Source organism: Electrophorus electricus, chromosome 8 (genome assembly GCF_041902795.1).
Source record: "Electrophorus electricus isolate QZ-2024a chromosome 8, ASM4190279v1, whole genome shotgun sequence".
In the NCBI taxonomy this organism is placed as follows: domain Eukaryota; kingdom Metazoa; phylum Chordata; class Actinopteri; order Gymnotiformes; family Gymnotidae; genus Electrophorus; species Electrophorus electricus.
In genome coordinates, this window is record NC_137504.1 from 23393643 (window position 1) to 23415849 (window position 22207).

The 22207-nt window shown below is 40.9% G+C and overlaps 1 protein-coding gene and 1 long non-coding RNA gene across 7 annotated transcripts; one reads left to right on the plus strand and one right to left on the minus strand.

Annotated features, from left to right (window-relative positions):
- Positions 1 to 655: 655 nt before the first annotated feature.
- LOC113570247 (uncharacterized) lies at positions 656 to 10284 on the minus strand. 3 transcript variants are annotated; one of them, XR_014124919.1, is made up of 5 exons: positions 9717 to 10284; positions 6005 to 6111; positions 5607 to 5670; positions 4744 to 4938; positions 656 to 4309 (listed from the first exon to the last, which is right to left on the minus strand). It is a non-coding gene; the product is annotated as an uncharacterized LOC113570247 (long non-coding RNA). The 3 variants fall into 3 exon arrangements; XR_003409876.3 differs by having other exon boundaries at positions 4744 to 4896; positions 9691 to 10282; XR_003409875.3 differs by having other exon boundaries at positions 9691 to 10282.
- tlcd3a (TLC domain containing 3A) lies at positions 8415 to 21980 on the plus strand. Of its 4 annotated transcripts, XM_035527184.2 has the most exons (6): positions 8416 to 9191; positions 12225 to 13575; positions 13789 to 13875; positions 15062 to 15281; positions 16714 to 16809; positions 17554 to 21980. In XM_035527184.2, the coding sequence occupies exons 3-6, from the start codon at positions 13814 to 13816 to the stop codon at positions 17860 to 17862; spliced, it is 687 nt and encodes a 228-aa protein (XP_035383077.1). In that variant the 5' UTR covers positions 8416 to 9191; positions 12225 to 13575; positions 13789 to 13813; the 3' UTR covers positions 17863 to 21980. The 4 variants fall into 4 exon arrangements, with proteins under 4 accessions (XP_035383075.1, XP_035383077.1, XP_081575487.1 ...); XM_035527182.2 differs by lacking the exon at positions 12225 to 13575 and having other exon boundaries at positions 8415 to 8991; XM_026998556.3 differs by lacking the exon at positions 12225 to 13575 and having other exon boundaries at positions 8421 to 9191.
- The last annotated feature ends 227 nt before the right edge of the window (positions 21981 to 22207 follow it).

The following is a 22207-nucleotide window of genomic DNA, read 5'->3' on the forward strand; positions in this document are numbered from 1 at the left end:
GTATACAGATCCTAATTCTGATCGTTGTGTAGTATAGGACTAATAGCTACCACAAGAGGGAGCTATTGCATCCTCAGGGACTTAGATAAGGGGCAACACACTAGGTGTTTATCCCGAGGCATCACTTTTAGATATACCTTTTCTAGAGCTATAGATTACAAAAACATTTTCAGTTTTGTGTACTCTGATGTTAGCCGATTACTAGTTTGGTATACAAATGCTGCACGTTTCCAATGACTTCCTTCATAAAAACCTTTCTGAAAACAGGGCAGGTGATATTTAGGTGTTTTTAGGTATTGTGTATGCACAAGTAAAAGAAACAGTGTATTTAGTGCAAGTGCACAAGTGTATTATTTATTTATAAAGGTACATGTTAAGCATCCAGCTAACACCACCTCTTTGATAAAACCAGATCAGTCATGGAAGTGGCCAATAAAGGTTAACAGTTAAACAGGTTAACAGGAGTACTGACTTCGGAGTACAAGTAGTGCCAGTAGCATTATTGAATTACAACCAAAGGCCTTATGCCTATAGAACGAGGGGGTTCCCCTTGATTTTTTTAAATTTTTTTTTTAAATATTTTAAGCTTGATTTTGTTTATGGTATTGATTATTCATTCATTTGTATCACATGATTGCATTGCAAATACAGCATAGTTTATGTAGATGTCATTTCCTAAATGTTTTAAAAGTTGAAAGAGGAATTTCCCCCAGTGTAATGACAAATTATGAATAATATCTTCATTGGGGCATTATTTCTAATTGTCTCAACCACTGAAAATAAAAGATTGCAATATTATGATCCCTCTAAGGGGCAGCCCCCTCTATTTGAGCTCCATGGTCACTGGTGATGTAAGCTTGCATACTCCCTTCACTCCATTGGTGGACATACCAGGATGAGGTTAAATGTTAGCAAGATAAAAATTACACAACAGTGAAATTAAGATAAATCACCCATAATGAGATAATAGCTGAGGTATAAGGAGGATAAAGTCCTTTGAGGTATCCGGTTATACAGAATTAATGGACTTGGCAGAGGATCTCCACACCACTGTCATGTCGAGCAGTTCTTTGTCTCCACCTTGTTGTTACATTTTTCCACTCCATTCCCTCGCTATGGTGTAGTCTTCTAGTCAAGCCTATGAATAACCATTGTATGCTGTTTGCTTATGTCTCTTTATGGCCCATTAGATTTATAAATTCCTTTCACGTTGGTTTTCCAGCTAGGCTAAGCCCAATAAAGTATAGCGGTGGGCTGTATTGGAGAGCTGGGTGAATGGCAGCCATGACCTTGGTATTGCTAGCACCCTGCTCTACCTGCTCTGCCATGTCAGCTACAGGAGCCTGCACACTTATCTGGATGCAGGAATAGAGAATCCCAAATGTGACCCCAGAGGGAGCAAGAATTAAGGAGAGAATCTGTGCAAACGTGGCAGTGCTCACTTATGTCGTCCCAGAGCTTTGTGCTTAGAGGCAGGAAACCAGCTTTAGGGCTATGCGCATAAGCATCTGTGCATGCATGTATGTGAGTACGCTTAGTGACTGCAGATTATGTTACCAGGCGAGGACAGATGATCTGTTCGTGAGGAGAGGATGGAGAGAGCTGGCCTCCACTGGGCCAACTGCCTGGAGCAGCAGTAACCCAAACCTCCATGCAGCTCCAATTCTCCCTGTCTGCAGAGCTGCTCCATTGCTCTTCTTCCCACCAGCGGTATTGACCTCAATCTCCACCAGCCACACAGTAGCCAGTGTTGTATGGCACAGTATTCAAGGTGATGCTCACTCATATTACCCTGGTCTTTTGCATTAAATAGGTTAAAGATTCTATTCATAAAGAATATTTAAGAATGTGGTGGTAACTGGGGATTAATGGGAGGCTGAATATATAATTCATACATTTTCTGCTCTCTTACTGTTTAGAAACCTGCTCTACAAGGATAGCGATAAATATTTGATGGACTGAGGAGAGATTTTATATCTATCTATCTATGGGTTCTATTTTTTCTTTGTCCTTACATAAGACCAAACTCATGACAGACACACGTTCTCTGTAATGTGTCCTGTTCCCACAGACTATACAATGCCAATGGTAATGCTTTCAATTAGTTTATCATTAACAACTTCTGCTTTTCTGACATCCAGTATAGGACAACCCATTTGGAATTAACCTACAGACAGCCCTCAAAAACTGGGCAAAAACAATAATATAAATAAAATAAATAGGACAATGATACAAATATTCTTCAAAAATGTTTGGACAAATTACTTACCAGATAGTGTAATGTTGAGCAGTAAGGAGGTGGACGCATTTGCTGAGAGGAGCAAGATTTAATAGGGGCAAATCCAAAATCAGGGTCATTAAGGCAGTCCAGGGTCACAGAGCAGACACAGAGAGTACTGGGAAACATTACAAAACAAACACACATGAAGGCTAACTATGGAAGCAGGCTAGGGAACACTCAGGACTAGGGAACACAAAGGCTAAGATAAACACAAAGAAACAACTCTCAAACATTAAATCAAACCATGACCAAGGCACACAACATGGTTTAAATACATGAACTCGAAACAAGGGATAGGTGTATGCAATCAAACATGTGAGGACAAAACGAAACTATGGAATGGAACTACACATGACAGGGAAAACACGGAACATGGAAAGGACTGAATGTGACAGATAGAAATAATAATAGTAGAAATCATTCCTATTAGAGAAAGAATACGGTACTCTTAACCCATGGAAAAACTTTATATCATGGGGCAAAATGATTAGCTTTCTTAAAGAATATTTCACATAAAGCCAAAGAAATTTGCATCTGTGGGGAACAATGTTTTTATTGCTCCTAGTCTCCAAAAACTCCATTGTTGTTTATGACCATTTTGCCATTTTCTAGTTCCCTGTTTTATTAAAATGAGGTTACACACATGTAAAACTCCTTGGTCATCCATCAGCATGGAGAAAACCAAAGAACTTGTGAAAATGCACAGATTAGGAAACTGTTAGAACAACAATTAGTAGTCAGGTGGCATCATCATTAAGCAAATCAGGATGAAAGGTGTAGATCATTTGAAACTTTTGCCAGGACAATGACACATAAGCATGCTGCCGCTGAGTCCCAGGAGGAGAATCAGAAGAGAGGCCGAGCAGAACCCAAAGGCTACAGCTTCAGAACTGCACTGTAAAGTTAGGGAATTTCAAAATCCACTGTCAATTGACACCTCCATGACCAGAAATGTTCTGAAAGAGTTTATAAAAGAAGCCTTTCATAAGACCAAGCCACAAAACACAGCACCTAAACTTTGCACAAATGGAATAATATGTTGTAGTCAGATGGGACAAAAACTGAACTGTTTGGTCATGCACAATCGTCATCATGACAAAAAGGGACTGCACAGAAAGACCTGCTCCTGATACACTTTCAAATATGATGCTGTGGTCTAGAAGGAGCACTGGTCCTATATACTACTGCATGTATCCTCCAGCAGCACTGTTAAGCACAGTTAAGCAAGAACAGAAAGCTATGCATCTATTTAATATATATGGAATATTTAAATGACCACTGACCCTGCTCCTATGTTGACTAACTGAAACTAGTACTTATTTTAGGGTATTGTTTACTACACTGATGTTGACTGCTCCTTTGTTGACTAACAAACTCTAGTACTCTAGTACAATAACAAATACTGCCAATATTTTTAAGCCTGTTTTTTTTCAAGAAAGTTTAAAAAAAAAGAAAATTATGTTACTAAGGAAAACCTTTTTGTTTCAAAAATGTGTGATTTATTTAATATATTTATTTGCAACTCATTTTCATAAAACATGCCAATAGGTCTGCAATTGACTGTCCAACAAATACACAATATACTTTTGCATAAGATTAAAATAAATCCAAACAATTTACAAACATTGAAATACATGTGCAGGGATATTTAAAATGTACTTTTACAACATTTAAAACAAACTTTTACACTTTTTAAACTTTTGAATTTATGTAAAGTATGTAAAGAATGTAAGCCTATATCTCAAGTATGTAAGCATATATCTCATCTCATTTATTCTTTTATCATTTACAGCAGATCTGACAAACTTCAATGATTAATATTAAAACTGAAATTAAAGGCATATGACATCTGACAGAATAAGCATTGTTCCCTGTACTTTGTGTAATACCAAAGAACAGGCATGACTCCATCATATTTCTGTGCAAAATCCAATCTATGGACATTCTAGAAGGTGATTAATGCACTGCCAAAGTTATAAGGCTAGCCCAGCTTCCCAGTGAACTTCAAACCAGCAAATATCCCTCCACCTTGAGGGAGAGAGATGGAGAGTCAGGTTTTTTAAAATATCTGCTTAGTGGCTTGTATAAGACTGCTTTGTTATCTCATAAATATGGTCAGTAAAATTTTATGCACAAGACAACAAACTAGTAAAGGGCTTTTTTTCCTTTAAGCTCTCAACTGGAGATGAAGAGCAAAGCAACTGCATATTTGGATATTGTGCTACTTTATTGCAGTCATAAAGCCTTGGTTTATGAGCTACTGATATTTCTTTGTGTTGGACACTACCCTCTTATTTCAACCTCCCTTTATTTTAAACATGTTCATCTGTGTGTGTGAGCGTCCACTTCAGTGAATCTTCTGTGCGCGAGAAGGAGTGTGGACATTATCAGTAAGTCGTGCATGTGTGTGTGTGTGTGTGTGTGTGTGTGTGTGTGTGTGTGTCTGTGGCTCGACGACTCACCCAGTATGGCAACTCCAGCAATGGTCCCCACTGCCACCCCAGCGGTCTCAGCTAGGCTCAAGCCCTCATTCACCGGCTCCTTCTTGTCACCGCTAAGAGTGCTCTGCTTGTCGGTGAAGGACGTCTGGCCTGTCTCTGTACTCACTGTCCCCTCTGTGGGAGTACAGTATATATCCAGAAACATGGAGTCTGGGTCTGTGGTAGTGGGCAGTGGTAGCACAGTGGTTAAGGTACTTGACTAATAATCAGTAGGTTGCCAGTTCATTCCCCACCACTGCTAGGTTGGCACTGTTGGGTCCCTGAGCAAAATCCTTAATCCTCAATTGCTCAAGCTGTGTTCAGTCAGAATTGTAAGTTGCTATTGATAAAAGCATCAGCTAAATGCTGTAAATGTAATAGCAACTGCACCACTGGGCGGAGAGGGAGTAGTCTGTAAACTCCCGGGTGTGGTGTCCAACATGCTGGTGGGACTGAACACTGCACAGTGACACAAAACTAAAGAGCAAAGAGAGTACAAGAAAACCACCACAAACTGAGTCTTCCACAGCTCAGAAAACATCCAGGATGGCATTTTATAAGTGTGCATTCATAGAATTTAGAATTTAAAATGCTTGTGAATTTAACCCTATTGATTTTTTGTGCTGAGAGAGCACATTGCAATGTGTTTGGGTTTTCAATAAGGCTGTTGCTAAAAGAAGTAATGAGCACTGCCAGTCTTGTCTATCGATAGGGAAATGCTGGAAACAGCATCTAATACCTTGTTGTTCTTACACACTAATAGGCTTATACATTGATTAAGGAAATACAAACATGGAGTGCCATCTAAATGTCATTCCTTAAAGGAAGAGAGAGCCAGGTCATACCTGCTAAAAGCAGAAATAGAAAGATGTGCAGGTTTCCTGACATAGCTAACACACACAAAGGGTCCTGGGGTGTATATCCAAAACAAGAAAAGAATTAGACAAGAACATTTAGACAATTAAACAAGAACAATTATGATTTACTCTCACAACAACAAACGTTCCAAAAAATACAACAATCCACAAGATTTGACAACATACTAATGTGATTCAATAAAGCACCCACTTCAGTATCATCCTTCTACAGAAATAGGTTTTTAAAAATCAAGAAAAATGTTGATAAATTAATGCACAAGAAACTCTATTCAAGGAAGCATAAACAATGTAGAAATTCAAATAATTGAATGTAATTAAGTAATTGTACCCATAACATTTTCAGACAGACAAATTTGTACACTCACCTGTTATAGCAGGAGTCTATTTGACTGCCTTTGATTCAAACTCTGGTATGAAGTTTGGTCTCTTCCCTCCACTGGTTTTTATACCCCCTCTCCATGTGAAACATTGCCTTGTGTGTGCCATCACCATGGCAAACATGCAAAAATAGTGTGGCACATGTATGAAATAGAAACATGTTTATGATAGAGTTGTCATAAAAGGCTATATCTGTGTTTGTCTCCATGTAGCATAATTATTAACACAGAGCATATGAAATGATTATTGTACTCATATTGCAGTTGATTTGTTGAGAAACAACATAAAGGGGATGTTCTTTAGATTTTAGCCTGTGGTAGATCCATGTTAGAGGTGAATTCTAGCCAGAAGACTTCTTCAAGGGTATAGAGTATGTGTGTAGATTTCTTACTCTGATATCAGAATATTATGACCACTCCTGGTTTGAAAATAACTTGGACCGGAACGTCACGGATGCCACGTGACAGGATTTGCTCCACGATTAAATGAGCTAGCACACCCATCAGTTGTAGCAGAGTGTAAAATAATCATTATTGGCAAAGGACACGATTTGACTGATGTCCAAAAGAGAATGATAATAGATGCAAAGGCTGGTAGCATTTCGAAAACCACTAACTTCTAGAGTTCTAGAGCTACTACAGTGAAGGTATACCGAGAATGGACTTCTCGCACATTGAGTGTCTCCCAAGAGCATAACAGTGGTACCCTACAAGCCTTTGAGGGGAATGATGGTACATAACAATCGACACATCACAGTGGGCCAGTTAACCTCTGTAATGAACACAGAAACAAAGAAATTGTCAGGGATCACCACTGAATGAACCACTAAATGAACCATTGAATGAATGCTGCTACGTCTGGGTCTGCAAAGCAGACGCATTGTTAGGGCATTAATGTTAACCAAGCTTCATCGTCAACGTCACCTCCAGTTTGCATGGGAGTACCACAATTGCACAATGGAGGATTGGAAAAATGATGCCTTCTTGGATGAATTCAAGTTCAAGCTGCATAAAGTGTCGGATGGTAGCATATACACATGAGAATCGCCTCCAAAAGAAAACTGTGGGCCGTGTACAGGTCTGGGGGATGTTTTCTTGGCATGATCTTGAACCACTAATACCACTGCATGAATCTATGAAAGCCACTGGGTACTTTGCAATTCTAGCAGATCATGTGCACCCCTACATGTTGCACCTATCAATAAGTAATGCCCCACCTCACTGGACAAGAGGGTGCATGAGTGGTTTCAGAAGCATAACAGTGACTTTGGTGTCCTTTCATGACCTGCTAACTCACCCAATCTAATGTGGAGCACATCTGGGAACACTTGGATTGCCAGGTTCACCATGCTGATTCACAACCACACAATCTGAGGGACTTCATTGCTCTGCTGCAGTTGGAATAGACACAAGTGCCTCCGGATACCTTCCGTCACATAATGCAGTCCATGCCACGACATCTCACTAGTGTCAACCGAGCTAAGGGTGGTTATTCATAATATTAGGTAGATGGTCGTAATATTCTGATACGACTGTGTACGTTTACATAACAATGGATGTCTAGCTAATGATTACTTGTATCCAACTGCCTTTAACTGTTTATCATTTTTATATGTATTATTTAATAAACTACTGTACAGCTAAATATAATGATATACAGTTACATTAATCACAGAACAGGGGGCTTTTGCCCAAACATATAAAAAATAAGAGATTATTTTGTGTATAAAAACATAGCTTTTTTTTCCCCTCAAAGAAAGTAAACAATTTTTTTCCTAAGTTAATAAATCATTTATTAAGAGCTACCTTTTATTACATTATACAGAATGTTTTCATAATGATAAGTTATTGTGGAGGGAAAATTGTTAAAAAGTGAATATCAAAAAAATGTAATATAATTTCTGAGGGAAAACATTGATAAAATAAGTATTTTATATTTCTACCTGAATATTTCTACCTGAAAAAGCTAAGTAGCACCCTTGGGTGTGTGTTTTTTATTTTAAAAACATGGTAGCAGTTGGAGGTGTTTAAACCCATTGTTCCCTACTGTAACCTAGTTAACCTACCAATGTACACCTATGAAGTGGTGTTGCTATTCTACAAACAAATATTTTAGAAAAGAAAAAAGGGAATGAATTTAAAATATGGTAAATTAATTTATTTAAAATTATAATTTAGAATATAAATTGGAAAACACTAAAAACTGTCTTATGATACGTTGGACTGCACTTCAGTTGTATGCGAGAGTATGGCGTGAATTCTTAACATTTTGTTGGTCATGGGAACGATAGAAACCATTAAAAGGTCGTCAGAATGCACGTTTAAATGGTTCCATAGAGAGGGCCTCAGGCCTGCACTACTGATTGGGACTGCTAACGCTGTTTACGTTGCCAACTGGCGCTGATTTGGGATCCGTTTATACTTTGATTTGTGATGACTTATTTAGGGTCCGTGAAGAGTAAACTGGCTCTGGGTCAGTGTATAAAGGGAGTTAGGCAGTAGGCTACTGGTGTATGCCTTGTGATGTATACTTAGATGGCGCTATCGAGTCAAATGAGCGGTGGCAGAATCGCCCAAACCGCTACAATTCTCCAGTCTGCGTAGGACAAAACAGGAATGAACAACGCTTGCCGAGTGACCGATCACTGCCGTGTTCACTGAACTTTTTATCGGCTACGGCGTCTGTGTGTGGAAAACAAGTTGTTGCACAGCCTACTGAAGTCAAGGTTTAAGCAAATTGTAGCTACTCTGCCGGGACGTCATTGCTTCCCCCCGAAATGACATGTATTAAGTTATTATACTAAGCTGCTTGCTGGGCACCGGTTTTAGGCAGGAGTGAAGACCAATCAATCCCCGGATACCTCCTTCTCTAGTTTACGTTTACAACGGCGTGCTACTGAAACAAGGCGAAAAGAGCGCGGTGTGCACCGGTGTCCGAGTCTGGTGGTGAAAGCCCTCATGCACTCAAGTAATCGGTAATAGATAACCACCCCCTCCGACTAAATTACACTTAGTAAGGGTTTTCGATAGGGAGAATTGTAAAGGGAAAAACGATGTGGCAAGTGCTGGTAAGCGGTGTCGTGGTGTTCCCGGGTCTGTTTTTTGCTTTTCGGAAAGTACTCCCGTCTGTTTTCAGCCGATGGACCGATGCCGATGTCGTTCTGGTCAGTGAGAGGTAAGTTTTAAAAGTATAAAAAGTAAGTTGCTTAGACTCGTGTTGTTTAAACTACCTTTCTTGATTTAATAGGCCACATTATTTCGTTTATGTGCACTTTTCTCAGACGTCATATCAAAACCTGTAACGGTGACTGATACGTTGTAACATTCTGCGGTGACTTCATAAATTTATAATAAGCAACAGTTGATACAACAAAGTTAGGCTAGTTATGACTTATCTATATAGCCCTCCAAGGATATAGTGACATCTAATTATATTATTCCTATTGTTGTGGATATGTAAGTGCTGCCATATTTTTCTCTCTCTCTCTCTCGCTCTCTCACACACACAACAGTATTTGTTTAGGAAACCTGAAAACGTTTGAAGAATTCCATGCAGTACAAATTGACTACTTAATTGCTATTAGTAGTCACACACAGTCAGTATTTTTGTTTGTTATTGACTACTTGGTGGGTTATTTATCTAGAAAACTGCATTTTTTAAATAGTCGCATTACCGTAACTGTAGTACAGCCTCACTCACTCACGTATTCAGCGCCCATCTAACACCCTGCGACCTCATTGGCCAAAAGTAGTCGAATGACCCGCGAGGCGTAACCTAATCGTGCTGGGGTGTATCGTCGCGTGGAGGGTGGGGGGCGTCACAACTGGGTGGTCAATCATGTGAACTGACCCGAATCCTTGTCTCATTAAATGTGCAGTTATAACTGCATGAGCTCAGTTATCTTACACCTTTAGCCTTGGATGGAACCATAAACGAGGTGTTTGGGGACATACAGCGCCTGTTTGCTATAAGATCGATAGAGCCCTTATCAGTCGTCTTCCGTGCAGCTGCTCAGACCTGTGTGTACAGATAGAGGTTGTGTTTAGTTATGAGCAGCTGCGATATGTAACCGAATGATAAGCTAATGCTGACACATACAAACATATACATACTCTTACGATGGTTCCGTCTGGAACTTTGACGAAGCAACCAACCACTATGGGCATCTGTCAGCTTTATTGTACTTTATAAGCATGCGCTTGGCTTTGGAGCCCAAACAGGATGGCCCTCCGTGACTATTAAACTAATCACCGCATCATCTATTTAATTCCCAGCTACACAGCGCAATTCAGTGAAGCGCTTCGGATCGGGATTTGATGACGGTCACGACTCGGCCTAACGAAGCTATCCGTAAACCTGCGTGCACTGACTTCGCCGTTTCAGCCCGGCGCATCTGCCCCGCGGCTTTTCTCCACGCGGTTTTTAACAGGACGACTCAGCGTTCCGTGATGAGCCGGAGTCCGCTGACATCGATCAAATTACACGAGCTGCTTGAGTGGCAGGAGTGCCAGATTGAAAGCCCAGAGTGAACAAAGTTGAAAAAAGCAGGATTCAGTATGGTTGTGTAGGATAAAAAAAGGTTTTCATGACGTTTATGTAGAATTTTAAACGTGATCCCTGTTGAAAAGAAATGCGGTGTAGCATTGGTGCATATAATAAATATCTGCTTTGCTGTCCTGTGATTCCAAAAATGGTGAAATTAGTCTCGCTCCTTTGTGCCTTTATATCCCCTGCTGTACCCTTTCCTCTACTTCCTTCTTGTTGTTTCTGTTTGGCATAGCCACAGGTTTTTTCCCCGATTAGGGTGGCTGCCCCGCTACTCAGACCGATCCGGTCGGCACTGGAAAATTACCATGGGTACTGCGTTGAGTGCTTCGTCCTGTATGCACAGCAACGCTGCACGCTAGCATCCGCCTTTGCGTCAGGCCCACTGTTATCTTGGGCTAATACTGCTAACTCAAACAGCAAGTCGTCTGTCCGTAATCCACAACTACTTACTTGCTGCAAAAACATGGGTTTTGATTATTTTTATCAGATGTTTTTCTGCATTTTTGTGCTTTTGTGTCTACACCACATATGTGTTTGTATTGCAAAATTCCGTGTGCCAATATATTTTTTTTTTCAGAGAATCTGTCATTAACTAGATCACATGGCCCGGTAAGATGACAAGCTCAGAGAAGTGCAAAGACTTTTGCCTTGTCCACTCCTGTGGAGTAGACTCAGTTCCATCACTCTCTCCTGTCATTCCTGCAGTCTTTTTTTAGATTAATTTGAACCAGTTTCTACTGAGATTCCCTAATTTCTCCAGTTAAAACAAGTACAGTGCCTTTGTAGGTTTCTTCATACAGCAACAACCACCACAAGAGCCAACTTCTGCACCCTAGAGTTGGGCTGAGATTGAGAAGAGGGCAGGGCAAGGAACTGAAACAACTAGGGTACATAAGCATAAAGAGAAATGATCGTCTACAGACCACGGCTGCAAGTGGATTACAAAAACAGTAGAGCATCAAATCCCACCTAATCATTAGGCATGTACCATGGATCCCATGCTAAGGATGGAAAAAAAATCGGATGACCTTTGACCTGGAAGTAGAGCCAATCCTGGCGCTTAGGCCTCATTGTGTCTGATTTTAAGTTTTGAATAACTCAGACAGAATTAGGTTTTATAGACTAGACTTGGGTTCTCCAACATTAGAGTTTCTAATATTAACTCTGTATGCAGCATTCCCTATGGTTTTTGTGCCTCTCTGAACATGACTGTACTGTAGCAGGGTCAGAGGAAGGCTGTGCTTTCCTCAGGGTGCAAAAAACAGGAACAGGACTATTGTGGAAGTGTTAATAAAGATACACACACACAGTCTGGACATTGACAGTGAAGTGTTGTCTTGGCCAGAGAGAGAGAAAATGCAGCCATATTTTGAGAACCCTGTCTGAATTTTGTGTGCATGTGCATTGAGTGTCTGAGTGCTCCTTACCGTTGGTCCACACAGAGAAGCAGAGTGAGTGTTCAAACATGCCCCGACAGCAGAAGGAAGAAAAACATTCAGAACATGGAAGTGTTAAAGTAAATCAAATTTTTCAGAGAGAGGGACAGAGTCTAAAAAATGGCAGAATGGAAGTGTTAGAAAGCAGGACATTTGTAGAGAGAGATGAGTGAAAGAGACTCTGGTGTCAGGACTTCTGTCTCCCCCCTTCATTTCCTGACAGGAGGATGAAAGAAAGGCCAGACAGACAACCAACCCAGAGCACAGGGCACCTTTTCCTCTCAGCCCCACCCCCTCTGCTCTACCAGAGACGCACAAAGAGTGGATTGTGGAAATCCGGGTCTCATGACAATGTTCAGCCTGCAAATCTCCATGGACTGGGGGTTGTGGGAGATCTGTGTGTTTGTGCTGCGCCTGTGTGTATGCAAGAGGAAAGCACCGTTCATCTAGTGGCCGCTCAAGCATAAGTGGGCAGGCCCAAGTCACATGGCTGCGTTGTCATGGCAAACGAGTGTCACTGTCTCTGGGCACACTCTCTCGCCTACTGCACTGCACACTACTGCTCCCCCACTGCCACTGTCATTCTGTTCCTCTGTAATCATGCTGTTAGAGGAATGTACAGCACCCTCATGTGGATCCCATATCCTTTATTCATTTATTCACTCTGTCCTTTATTTGTGGATGACTGAATTTAACTCACTTTCTTGAAATTAAGGATTTTGAAGTAATACGTAAAGTTTCAAAACACACTATTCACAGTTCACACTGTTGACATATGAAATCTAAGATGTAAAACAGCCTGTTTTGAAATCACTGTTTGTCACAAGAAAAAATCTCTGCCTATTCAATCTACAGCTGTTTAGCCCTGATCACTTGCATTGCAATTCTCAGGTGCATTGTAGTTTCAGCTCTTAGTGCTTTCTGAATGAGGCACAATACAGGACGGCCAGAGATCATTTGTCTTATATATTGTCTCATGACACATTAACAGCCTGTTTTAATTCTAAAAGATAAACAGATTGGAAAATGGCCACATAAATTTTAATTATGGCTTTTTAGAACATAAATTGTTAGTGGAAATAAATATGCTACATTTTTATTTAATATTTTTCCCTTTAAGTAATTTGTTCACACAATGTCTGATGGGTTTTATTTTATTTTTTTGCTGTTGCATTTGGACACCTTGCTGGCATATACATGTCTTCTGGGCTTTCTATTCCTGATGTGCCTTTCAGGCATAACTGACACTGATATGGCAATGGAATATGTAGAGGGTGAGGTAAAAATTTAGAAAATGGATTTACCAGAGCTGTTGCTAGTCTGAGCTTCACCGCCCTGCCCGATCCTCCAACACACACACACACACACACACAGAGAGAGAGAGAGAGAGAGACAGACAGAGAGAGAGACACTGTCCTTTTGCAGCCATGGCATGAGAAAGGGCTTTAAACCATGTCTGACTCTCCCATCTAACCCAGTTATCCTGGCAGGCACTTGGCGCATTCGATTGGCTTCTGGGCCCTCTACTGTTTACACTGGCATCAGTAGTGGAGGGGATCTGTTCTCGTGTGTGTGTGTGTATTCTGTTTGAATATACTGATTCTGGTTTGTGTAAATTGATGAGTTAACCAATAGTGTTGTGCCTAAATTATGTAGTAATTATAGCACATACTGGTTTTGGAATAAATTATTTTGTAGTAATTATAGTGCAAATGTGAGTATAAAAATGGTTTTTACGTGCATGAGTGTATAGCAGATTGTAATTATCAATGACATCCTCCCCATAGGCTGATCTCCTCCATTCATGCCATTATGGCCACCGTGGCTGGAGTCATTGTCGTGTCCTCATGCAGCAGAAATGTGATAACAGACAGGTAAGCTGTCCAATCATGTACTGTCCAGTCATGTGCTATGTCCAAATGAGCCAGTTACTGGCTTTGCCATGCTAGAGAGCGGCCCCCATGGTGGCTTAATTCCTGGTTCAGAAGCATGGGTAACCATAACTGCACACGTGTATGCGTGCATGTGCGTGTGTGTGTGCGTGTTTATCACCAGAGGAGCTTTAGTTTGTGCATAATATATGAGGGTTACTGTTGAACATCCATGTGTATATAAGCAGCCTACACACCTCCAATGTGTTTTGCAGCAGGTCAGCATGTTTGGGACTGTTCAAGCCCACGGAGCCAACTATAAGCTCATGCTGTAGTCATTAAATAGATCATGACTTACCCCTAATGGTGTGTGTGTGTGTGTCTGGATGAGTGGTTGCCTGTGTGACATTTAGTTTCTGCATAGTATATTAGGGCTTTTGTTGAACATCCATGTGCATATAAGCAGCCTATACAATCTGCTCACCTGCAGTGTGTGTGTGTGCGCGCGCGTGTGTTTGTGCACGCAGGCCAGCGTGTGTGGGATTTTCAAGTCACCCTGTAATCATTAAACAGATCACCACTTCACACTAATGTGTGGGTGGGTGTGTGTGCACGTTAATTTGAAAGTATACCCCTGAGGAGGAATAGTACATATAAATATGGAAGCTCAAACATTCAGGTGTGGTGTGTGTCTGTATCTGGTGTCTGGTGGTGTTTGTGTTGAGGATCTGTCTATAGAGTTCACTGGCACAATCAGCTTTTATTACTGTGTGCTGTGCTCATGACCAAGGGCATTATTTATTATGTAAGTCTCCCATTAAGCCCTCACTGTGTGTGTCCATGTGCATTTGTTTAAATTTGACCCAGAATGAGCAGTCCTGTGAGGAGTACTGTGTGAAGCAGTACTGTGTATTATTATTATTTTTGAATATGTATATTTATGCAAGAGAGACAGCTGCAACTAAAACTGGCCTAATACCAAGTTTTAAAAGAGCTGCCATTTACATGATGGAGCATATTACTGCATGGTTTTCATGATTTCATTATTTAGTATTATTAATTAATGGTTTAATTAATTAATCAATAATTTTATATTAATTAATTAATATGGTAATATTAATTTATTAATGGTTAATTTATAGTTTTATTTTGGATTGTAATCTCTACCTTCTGCTGGGCTCTTTTTCAGGCACTGGCTGGCCACCTACTTTGTCATTTGGTATGGGGTGCCCTACATGTCATATGACATTTTTGCCATGTACCTCAGCCACTACTACCGCTTCCGGGTCAAAGGCCGTGAGGACTACCAGGAGCACTCTCTGAGGACAGTCAGCTCATTCGTTCAGAAGGAGTTCCCGTTGGTCCTTCATCACATTGCACTCCTCACCCTCCTCTTCCCTTTCACAATGGTGAGAGAGAAGGATCCAAGGAATTGGCTGACATTAAACAGCCGTTATTTCATTATTTTACAGAAAGCTGGGTTTTTTTTTCTATTAGATTAGTATCTGGAGTTTCTAGGTCATCAATTAGAACACACATTACATGCATCACTGAAAAATACTCACAATGCTCTTTTTTCTTTTTTTTAAAAGTTCATCATGTCATTGGCAATTTGGTTAAAAAGTTAAACTGGCCATGATACATAATTCAACTGCAGTGTTAAACAAGTGCAAGGAAATGTGGCCTGCCCTTCAGACTCCATCCCAAAAGTTCATTCCCAGACAGAGATGAGAGAGGCTAGGCAGGTGCCTGCTCATTCTCCCATCAGGACCTGATCACAGTGACAGCTGTCCCACTGCCTGTTCTGATGGACACAGACACGCACACCCATGCCTGCAGATCCGTGTAATGTTGCAGCGGGAGCACACCAATGTAGAGGAGACATGTGCTTTTGTTTGGGACTGCTCTGCTGTCATACGAGACACTTAACCCATGGTTCCATTATTTACCTGCAGCTGATGATCTTAGACACAAAAGGAGAAATACATACCTTTCTCTGCTGACTTGCTAAACTTAAATGCACTAACCTACACACACTTCAGATATATTTGCACATAAACTCAAGAAATCTGAAACCTTTTACTGTTGGTCCAACTCGACTTTACATGTGCAAACATCCAAAGACCAGTGTGTGGTCTTTTAAAGGCGTTAGACCTACTTTACCCAGAATGCACATTTTCAGGCATTTCAACTAATTGGTTAAACCAATGGCCTCCCTCTTCTGTCTGACCTTCAGTAATGAACCTTCTTAATTTCGTATGGGTTAAAAAAAAGTTTACGGAAGCATTGTTCAAATATGGTTAAGGTCTGGGTATATTGTAAGTATATTCTTCTTGCCAAGAGTATCTCTGTCTTGCATACACAGTGCAGTCGAGCATGGTGGTCTAGTCTTACACTGAGAGTGGTCACTGTCCGTGTGCTGCTCCAGCTGCTCTTTTATTCATCACCTTGCCTTTTCTGTACGCACACACAGACACACGATCTGGCCACAGATGACTTCTTAACTTCATAGGTTCTGTTAATGTGCTGCTGCATGTTATGGGTGTTGGGTGCACATTGATTGCTCCTGCCTGGGCTGAGGGTGTTTTCTGCATGGAGGCTCTTGGCGTGTAGCTCATAACAACCTCGCTGCTACACTGTACATGAAGTGTCCCTACTCCGCTCAACCTTTCCATGCTGTCATCGCATTTCAGCTGCCAAAGGTTTTAGGGGGCCAAGATCTCGATGTGCTAGGTGCTGTTCTTTTAAGGATGTATGCTTATATCAGTACCAGGGTTTGTGCTCTGTCTGATATTGGGTGTGTGTGTCTGTGTGTCTGTGTTTGTGTTGGCTCTGTCTCAGTTCCTCAGGAATGACCAGGGTGATTACTTTATTGGCTGCCTCTTCCTTACAGAGATTAGCACACCTTTTGTTTCACTAGGAAAGATCCTCATTCAGGTAACACGCACAAACACTCACGCACACACACGTAATAATAAGTTGCATTCAGATTTTTGATGATTGGTCACTCTAACCTCACTCAGCTCAACATTACTTGTTAACTGATCCCTGTTCTTACAAAGAGTGTTCTCACACACACACACACACACACACACACATACATACATACATGCACGCGCGCACTATAGTGCAGTGTGTGTGTTTGGCAAGATCTGTGTACATAATTAACCTGAGCAGTCAACCTGAGAGTCATTCTTAAAGTGTTTTTTGCTCAGCAGTCTGCCAGAATGCTGCCTCTGCACTCGCCTGAAAGAGGTGCTGGCTATCAGGTTTTTTGTGGCCTGTTTTAAGGCTTGCGTGCGTGCGTGTAATGCCAAATACTCAAGCATAGATTAAACCTATGGCTGTTCATTCCCTTTGTGCTGTCATATATGGCCTCTGCTATATTTCTTTTCACTCATACACCTCTTTTTTCTCTTTACTTTTTCCTCTCTACAGTTCTCTTCATAACTCTCTGTATTTCCCACACGCTTTCTCTTGGCTTTGTGACCAAAGGGAAATTTCTTAGGAACATGGCAATATAGTAATGTCCACATCCACACATGGTGCCCTCTTGTGGCTCAGTGTGATACTGCCTTCTAAATTTCATCTTCATCATTACTACTATTTTATACTATTTCATTCATACCATAGCTCTCTCTCCCTCTTTTTTCTCCCTCCCTCCCTCTCTCTCTACCATAGCTGGGTAAGCAGGACTGCTGGCTACACAAGGTCAACGGCATCATGGTGTTGCTGAGCTTCTTCATGTGCCGCATCGTGCTCTTCCCCTTCATGTACTGGGCATATGGCGCTCACTACGGCCTGCCCCTCTACGCTGTGCCCCTGCACGTCTCACTAGCGGCCAACCTGGGCAACCTGTGCATCCTCAGCCCTCAGGTCTACTGGTTCGTTCTGCTGTGCCTCAAAGGCTATCGGCTGTACAAGCGCAGCGGGAAGAGCCGTGGCATGCTCCAGGCCGAGCCACTTTCAGACCACACCAAGGAGGAATAGGGGTGGAGGGCAGGGGTTGGGGAGCTCTGGCTGAAGCGAACACCCCCATGTTGCCACCGGCAGCTAGGACACTCCAGCACTGCTAGTAGCCAGACTGCTTTTGTTATTACTTAACATATAAAGGGACTGCTCATGTTTCTCTCTCTGACCTGCATTATGTATACACAAGCAAACACATGCACTTATGACTGTTACAGTGCTGCTCCGCTACTCTTGATTGGAGCATATACATGAGTTGACCTCTCTGAAGCTGGCCTCTCTACATCTTGTGGGTGTGGTCATACTTAATCTCTGCCTCTTGTCTTTGTTTATGTTTATGATGAGCAGATATGGGGGTGAGGGTTTGGAGGCAACAGGTCAATAGATAAAAAAATAAACTTTGGTCGGGGGGGGGGGGTCCAGCTGAAAACTTTATAGGTCAAAGGGCATAACCTTCTCCCAGCTGTTTCGGTACTGGAAGATTGTTCAGTTTGTTATAAGGTCACTGGAATTCTATTTTGACTTACTACTTTTGTTCTTGCAACCCCTTAGATGGTGGTATGCCTTCTGCCCTCAGGGGTTCCTCAGTGATGTAAGCTGTGTATTTTGGAAGTTTGGGTGTACAGGGTGAACTGAAATTCAGACAACTCGTAGTGACCATCACTTCAACCTTTCCTAATCTCTCTGCACCAGCTCTCCTTTCCAGACTCTTATGTGTGAATCTTTAATTGCATTATATTCATCTTCCTTTAATATTGCTTGGTCTCATCATCATCTTAAGGCCACGTTGATTTCCAGTGGCAACAGTATCCATAGCTACAGCTCTGCTGTTTTCTTGGGTGTTTCCACAGTTTGTTCTGCTGTGATTGTTCAACTCTTCTTCCATTCTTCACTTCAGCCATTTTATACTATTTACCCCTACTGTAAAGGGCTTTCTGAAAACTCGAGTCCTCTTGTCCACAAGGGGGCCTCACATTTACCAACTGCATAGGACTTTAGGAGTCCAGAGCCATATTAGAGCTGTGCTCAGTTGCTGTGATTGTACTGACCAAGGAGGGGGCTTTTGTGGGTTAGACGCGTAATGTGAATGTAGTCCTCAGCAGATCACATCAGGGTTGGTGGTGGGAATTTCAGGGCAAGAGATAAAGTAATAACAATAAGCTATGATAGAATGACCATCTTGTATATATTCTGTTTTCTGGCGTATAAGTGATTTCAGGGTCATTTACTATCTCTGAGGCAAAAACTAAAGCTAGGCTGCAGGTCCAACTGGTGCTCTGGATGCCCTCCTTGTCCTGTTCTGGACAACACATAGCCATCAGCTGAGCCTCCCAGTTGGCACTGTGATTCACACTTGGAGGCACAATAAGAAACGACCAATTTTCTCTACAGGCAATTCTGTGGGAATAAGCTTTGGTACCTTCAAAGGGACTCAGTGTTCGCTGAAAATATTTTTTCTAAAATTTTGAGCAAATGTAGATTATTACCCTATACAGACTACACTATATTTTATTACAATATCTTCTAGACTCTTTACAGCTCTTTCAGCACCAACATATTAAATGTTTCTTAAGTAGAACAGCTTTCACACGTCATATTATTTAAATACATTTCTAAGATCGCTGCTGTTATCTTTCCCATATAGGAATGCTTTGGCACCTAGAATATGACCTGCAACCATAATCTGGAGCTCGTTTGATTGTCTTTCTTGGACTGGCCAAGGATTACATTGATATAGTTTTGCTCAGCCTTTTTCTAACTTTGGTTAAGCCTGTTTTCCACAGTCAAATGAGAACAAGCTGTTTTCTTGTCTCATTCGCTATCGCTCCTTCTGTTATGAGTGACCAGACTCCCTGTCAGTTCTCTCTTCATCATTGCCTCATATCTAGGGCTAGTTTACTGAGCACATAAGACTAGTCCTCATGTAAAATAGACAGCCAGTGTGGAATACTCAGGTGGTCCTCATCAGGGACAAGATGTAGTCTGGGAAAACTGGCCCTTCTATATACTTCAATTTGCTGTGCATAGTAACAGGAGACACAGTAAAATTCAAATTACATTCTTTGAAATGAACCTGCATAGAAATGAACCCCAGACAAGAGAGTGAGGACCTTGCGTGTTCTTGTTCTTACTGTCTTATAGAAGGTCCTTTGCGGTTCTCTTTCGTTTGACCTTTAGTTAGGTCATTGTGTCACTGAAGGACAAAATGTGTGCATACCTTGTTAATATGCTGCAATTCACAAATCATACACAACGGAGCATTTAATGTGCGCATATGTCCATGAAGTCTGTGTCCCTGGACGCATAACCTCAAGGATGGCTGTGAGCTAGTTTGCTGTTAGCCGACTTTCTGCCATTTGCCATTTCTGGCCTTTGGAAGGTCAAAGGGAGTCTAACACTTCGCTCAGCAATATGACTGCAAACCAAGCTGGACCTGAAGCACAACCCTGCAGCACAACCTTTTTTGATCTGCACATGCTGGTCATGCACCATTATCAATGAGATGGTCTAAAAGCAACCAGTGTCTTCCACAGTATTCTCATTGTACCTCTTCATTCCTACTATCTGCAATATGAGTGAAACACTGGTACCTCTCTGACGGTTTCCCCTGTTCCACTGCTTCCTTCTGGAGTTCAGAGTTCTGTGATGTTCTTTTTTAGTGCACATGTGGTCTGGAGGTTTCCTCTATGTGCCAGTAACCTCGTGGTACTGTATATACATTTTTGTCAGCATTAGAAAGCTTGGTTGAGACAATGTAAAGACAACAGTGAGGTACGCTTTCAGGGACTGAGTAAAATAATGGGAGGAAAAATTCTCCTTAGACAGATGCTGTGGTTACACGCTTATCCACACTAGACTGGTCTCCATCATATCTTTGGTGGGAAGGGTAAGTCCATTTTGAAATCCTTCACTTGAGGCAGTTTGATTTGATTGATTGACAGGGCACAGGGTGTATGCATCTCATTTGGTTTAGAAAAATTTAAAAATATGCTAATCTAAGAACTTGTACTGTCCTAGCAACATCTTATTTTACTTTCGAATGCCTGTTATCCAAACTTAAAATTCTAGATTCGCATCTCAAACTGAAAGTGCCTTGAATTAAATCTGTGCACAGTATCTACGCAAACCTTGTATAACCCCTGCTCAGTGTTCACAGGTTACAAAATCACATTTGCGCATAAAGTGAAAGTTAACCACACTTTCATAATTTTTAATTTCTCTTGGATGAAGGCAAGAAAAAAATGTGTTTGTGGATATGTTAAAATTCTAGAGGCAAAGTCAGATGCTTAACCTGATCCAAGCTGAATATAGTGAAGTTTTCTAAAAACAGGTGAACCTTTTCTTTACAGAATGAATGTATCAATTAAAAAATAAATAAATATATATATATATATTTTATCTTGAGCTAGCCCACATCAGTCTTACTAATTTTTTTAAACAAAAATAGATTTGACTAAATTTAAACCCTTTTCAAACATGTATCTCAGTTTACTAAACTGTGTTCCTGTTCATTGTGGCAATATGCAAAACGATTACGACTGGGTTATCTATGCAGCCAGTTTCTTAATGACTGAATATATCAGCAATGCATGAAGGTTGAAATAGACTTTGCCATCCTACTTGAACTATAGTGCAAATGCTTCCTGCTATGCAAGATAAAAACTACATGACCATTCAGTGCAATTCATGTGCAGGTCCCATTAAACTATACTCAGTATCTTAGAAACAACTATGAACGGGAATAAATAGAAGGACCTGTGCAAAGAGAAGGGGGGGCACAAATACAATATGCTAGATTATTTTTTATTTCTTAATTCCTAGTATGGATTCACTTCGTCTTTCACTTCATATTAGACTATAATTTTCACACACAGATCCTCTAATCAACAACCCTTTAAACACTCCCTGTCTCCTACTTATTTTGATAACATTATGATTTTTAAAATATATTTATATAGCAGATTTGATATATGCATAAAGGTTTTTGTTTGTAGTGTGTGAATTTATTAAGAAATGTATTGTTTGAAAGAGACTGGGCAACTGCATGAAACTAAACTACAGCTAAATAGGATTAATTTATTTTTTCAATCTTGTAAATCAGGACACCCCTTTCAGACCAGTAAATATTATTTGCTGAAGTTTTGAGTGGCGGCTTGATGCTTTTTTTTCTTTGGTACAAATGCATTAGAATGAAAATTGCCAAGCATGGCCATGGACACATTATGTGATACTACACTGGGCCTCGTTTCCTAAAGCATCCTGAAGGCTAAATGAGTGGGAGCATGTTCAGTGTGAAACGTTACCATTTAGCAATGATCTTTTTGTTATATTACCAGCTCCTTCCTCTTGTGTCTATCACAAAATT

What these genes read in the sequence shown, in the direction of transcription:
- tlcd3a (XM_026998556.3), top strand. Translation starts at nt 9,070, where the DNA reads ATGTGGCAAGTGCTGGTAAGCGGTGTCGTGGTGTTCCCGGGTCTGTTT. An exon ending in GTCGTTCTGGTCAGTGAGAG is followed by an intron (nt 9,192 to 13,788) that starts GTAAGTTTTAAA and finishes TCCTCCCCATAG; the next exon opens with GCTGATCTCCTCCATTCATG. An exon ending in TAGGAAAGATCCTCATTCAG is followed by an intron (nt 16,810 to 17,553) that starts GTAACACGCACA and finishes TCTCTACCATAG; the next exon opens with CTGGGTAAGCAGGACTGCTG.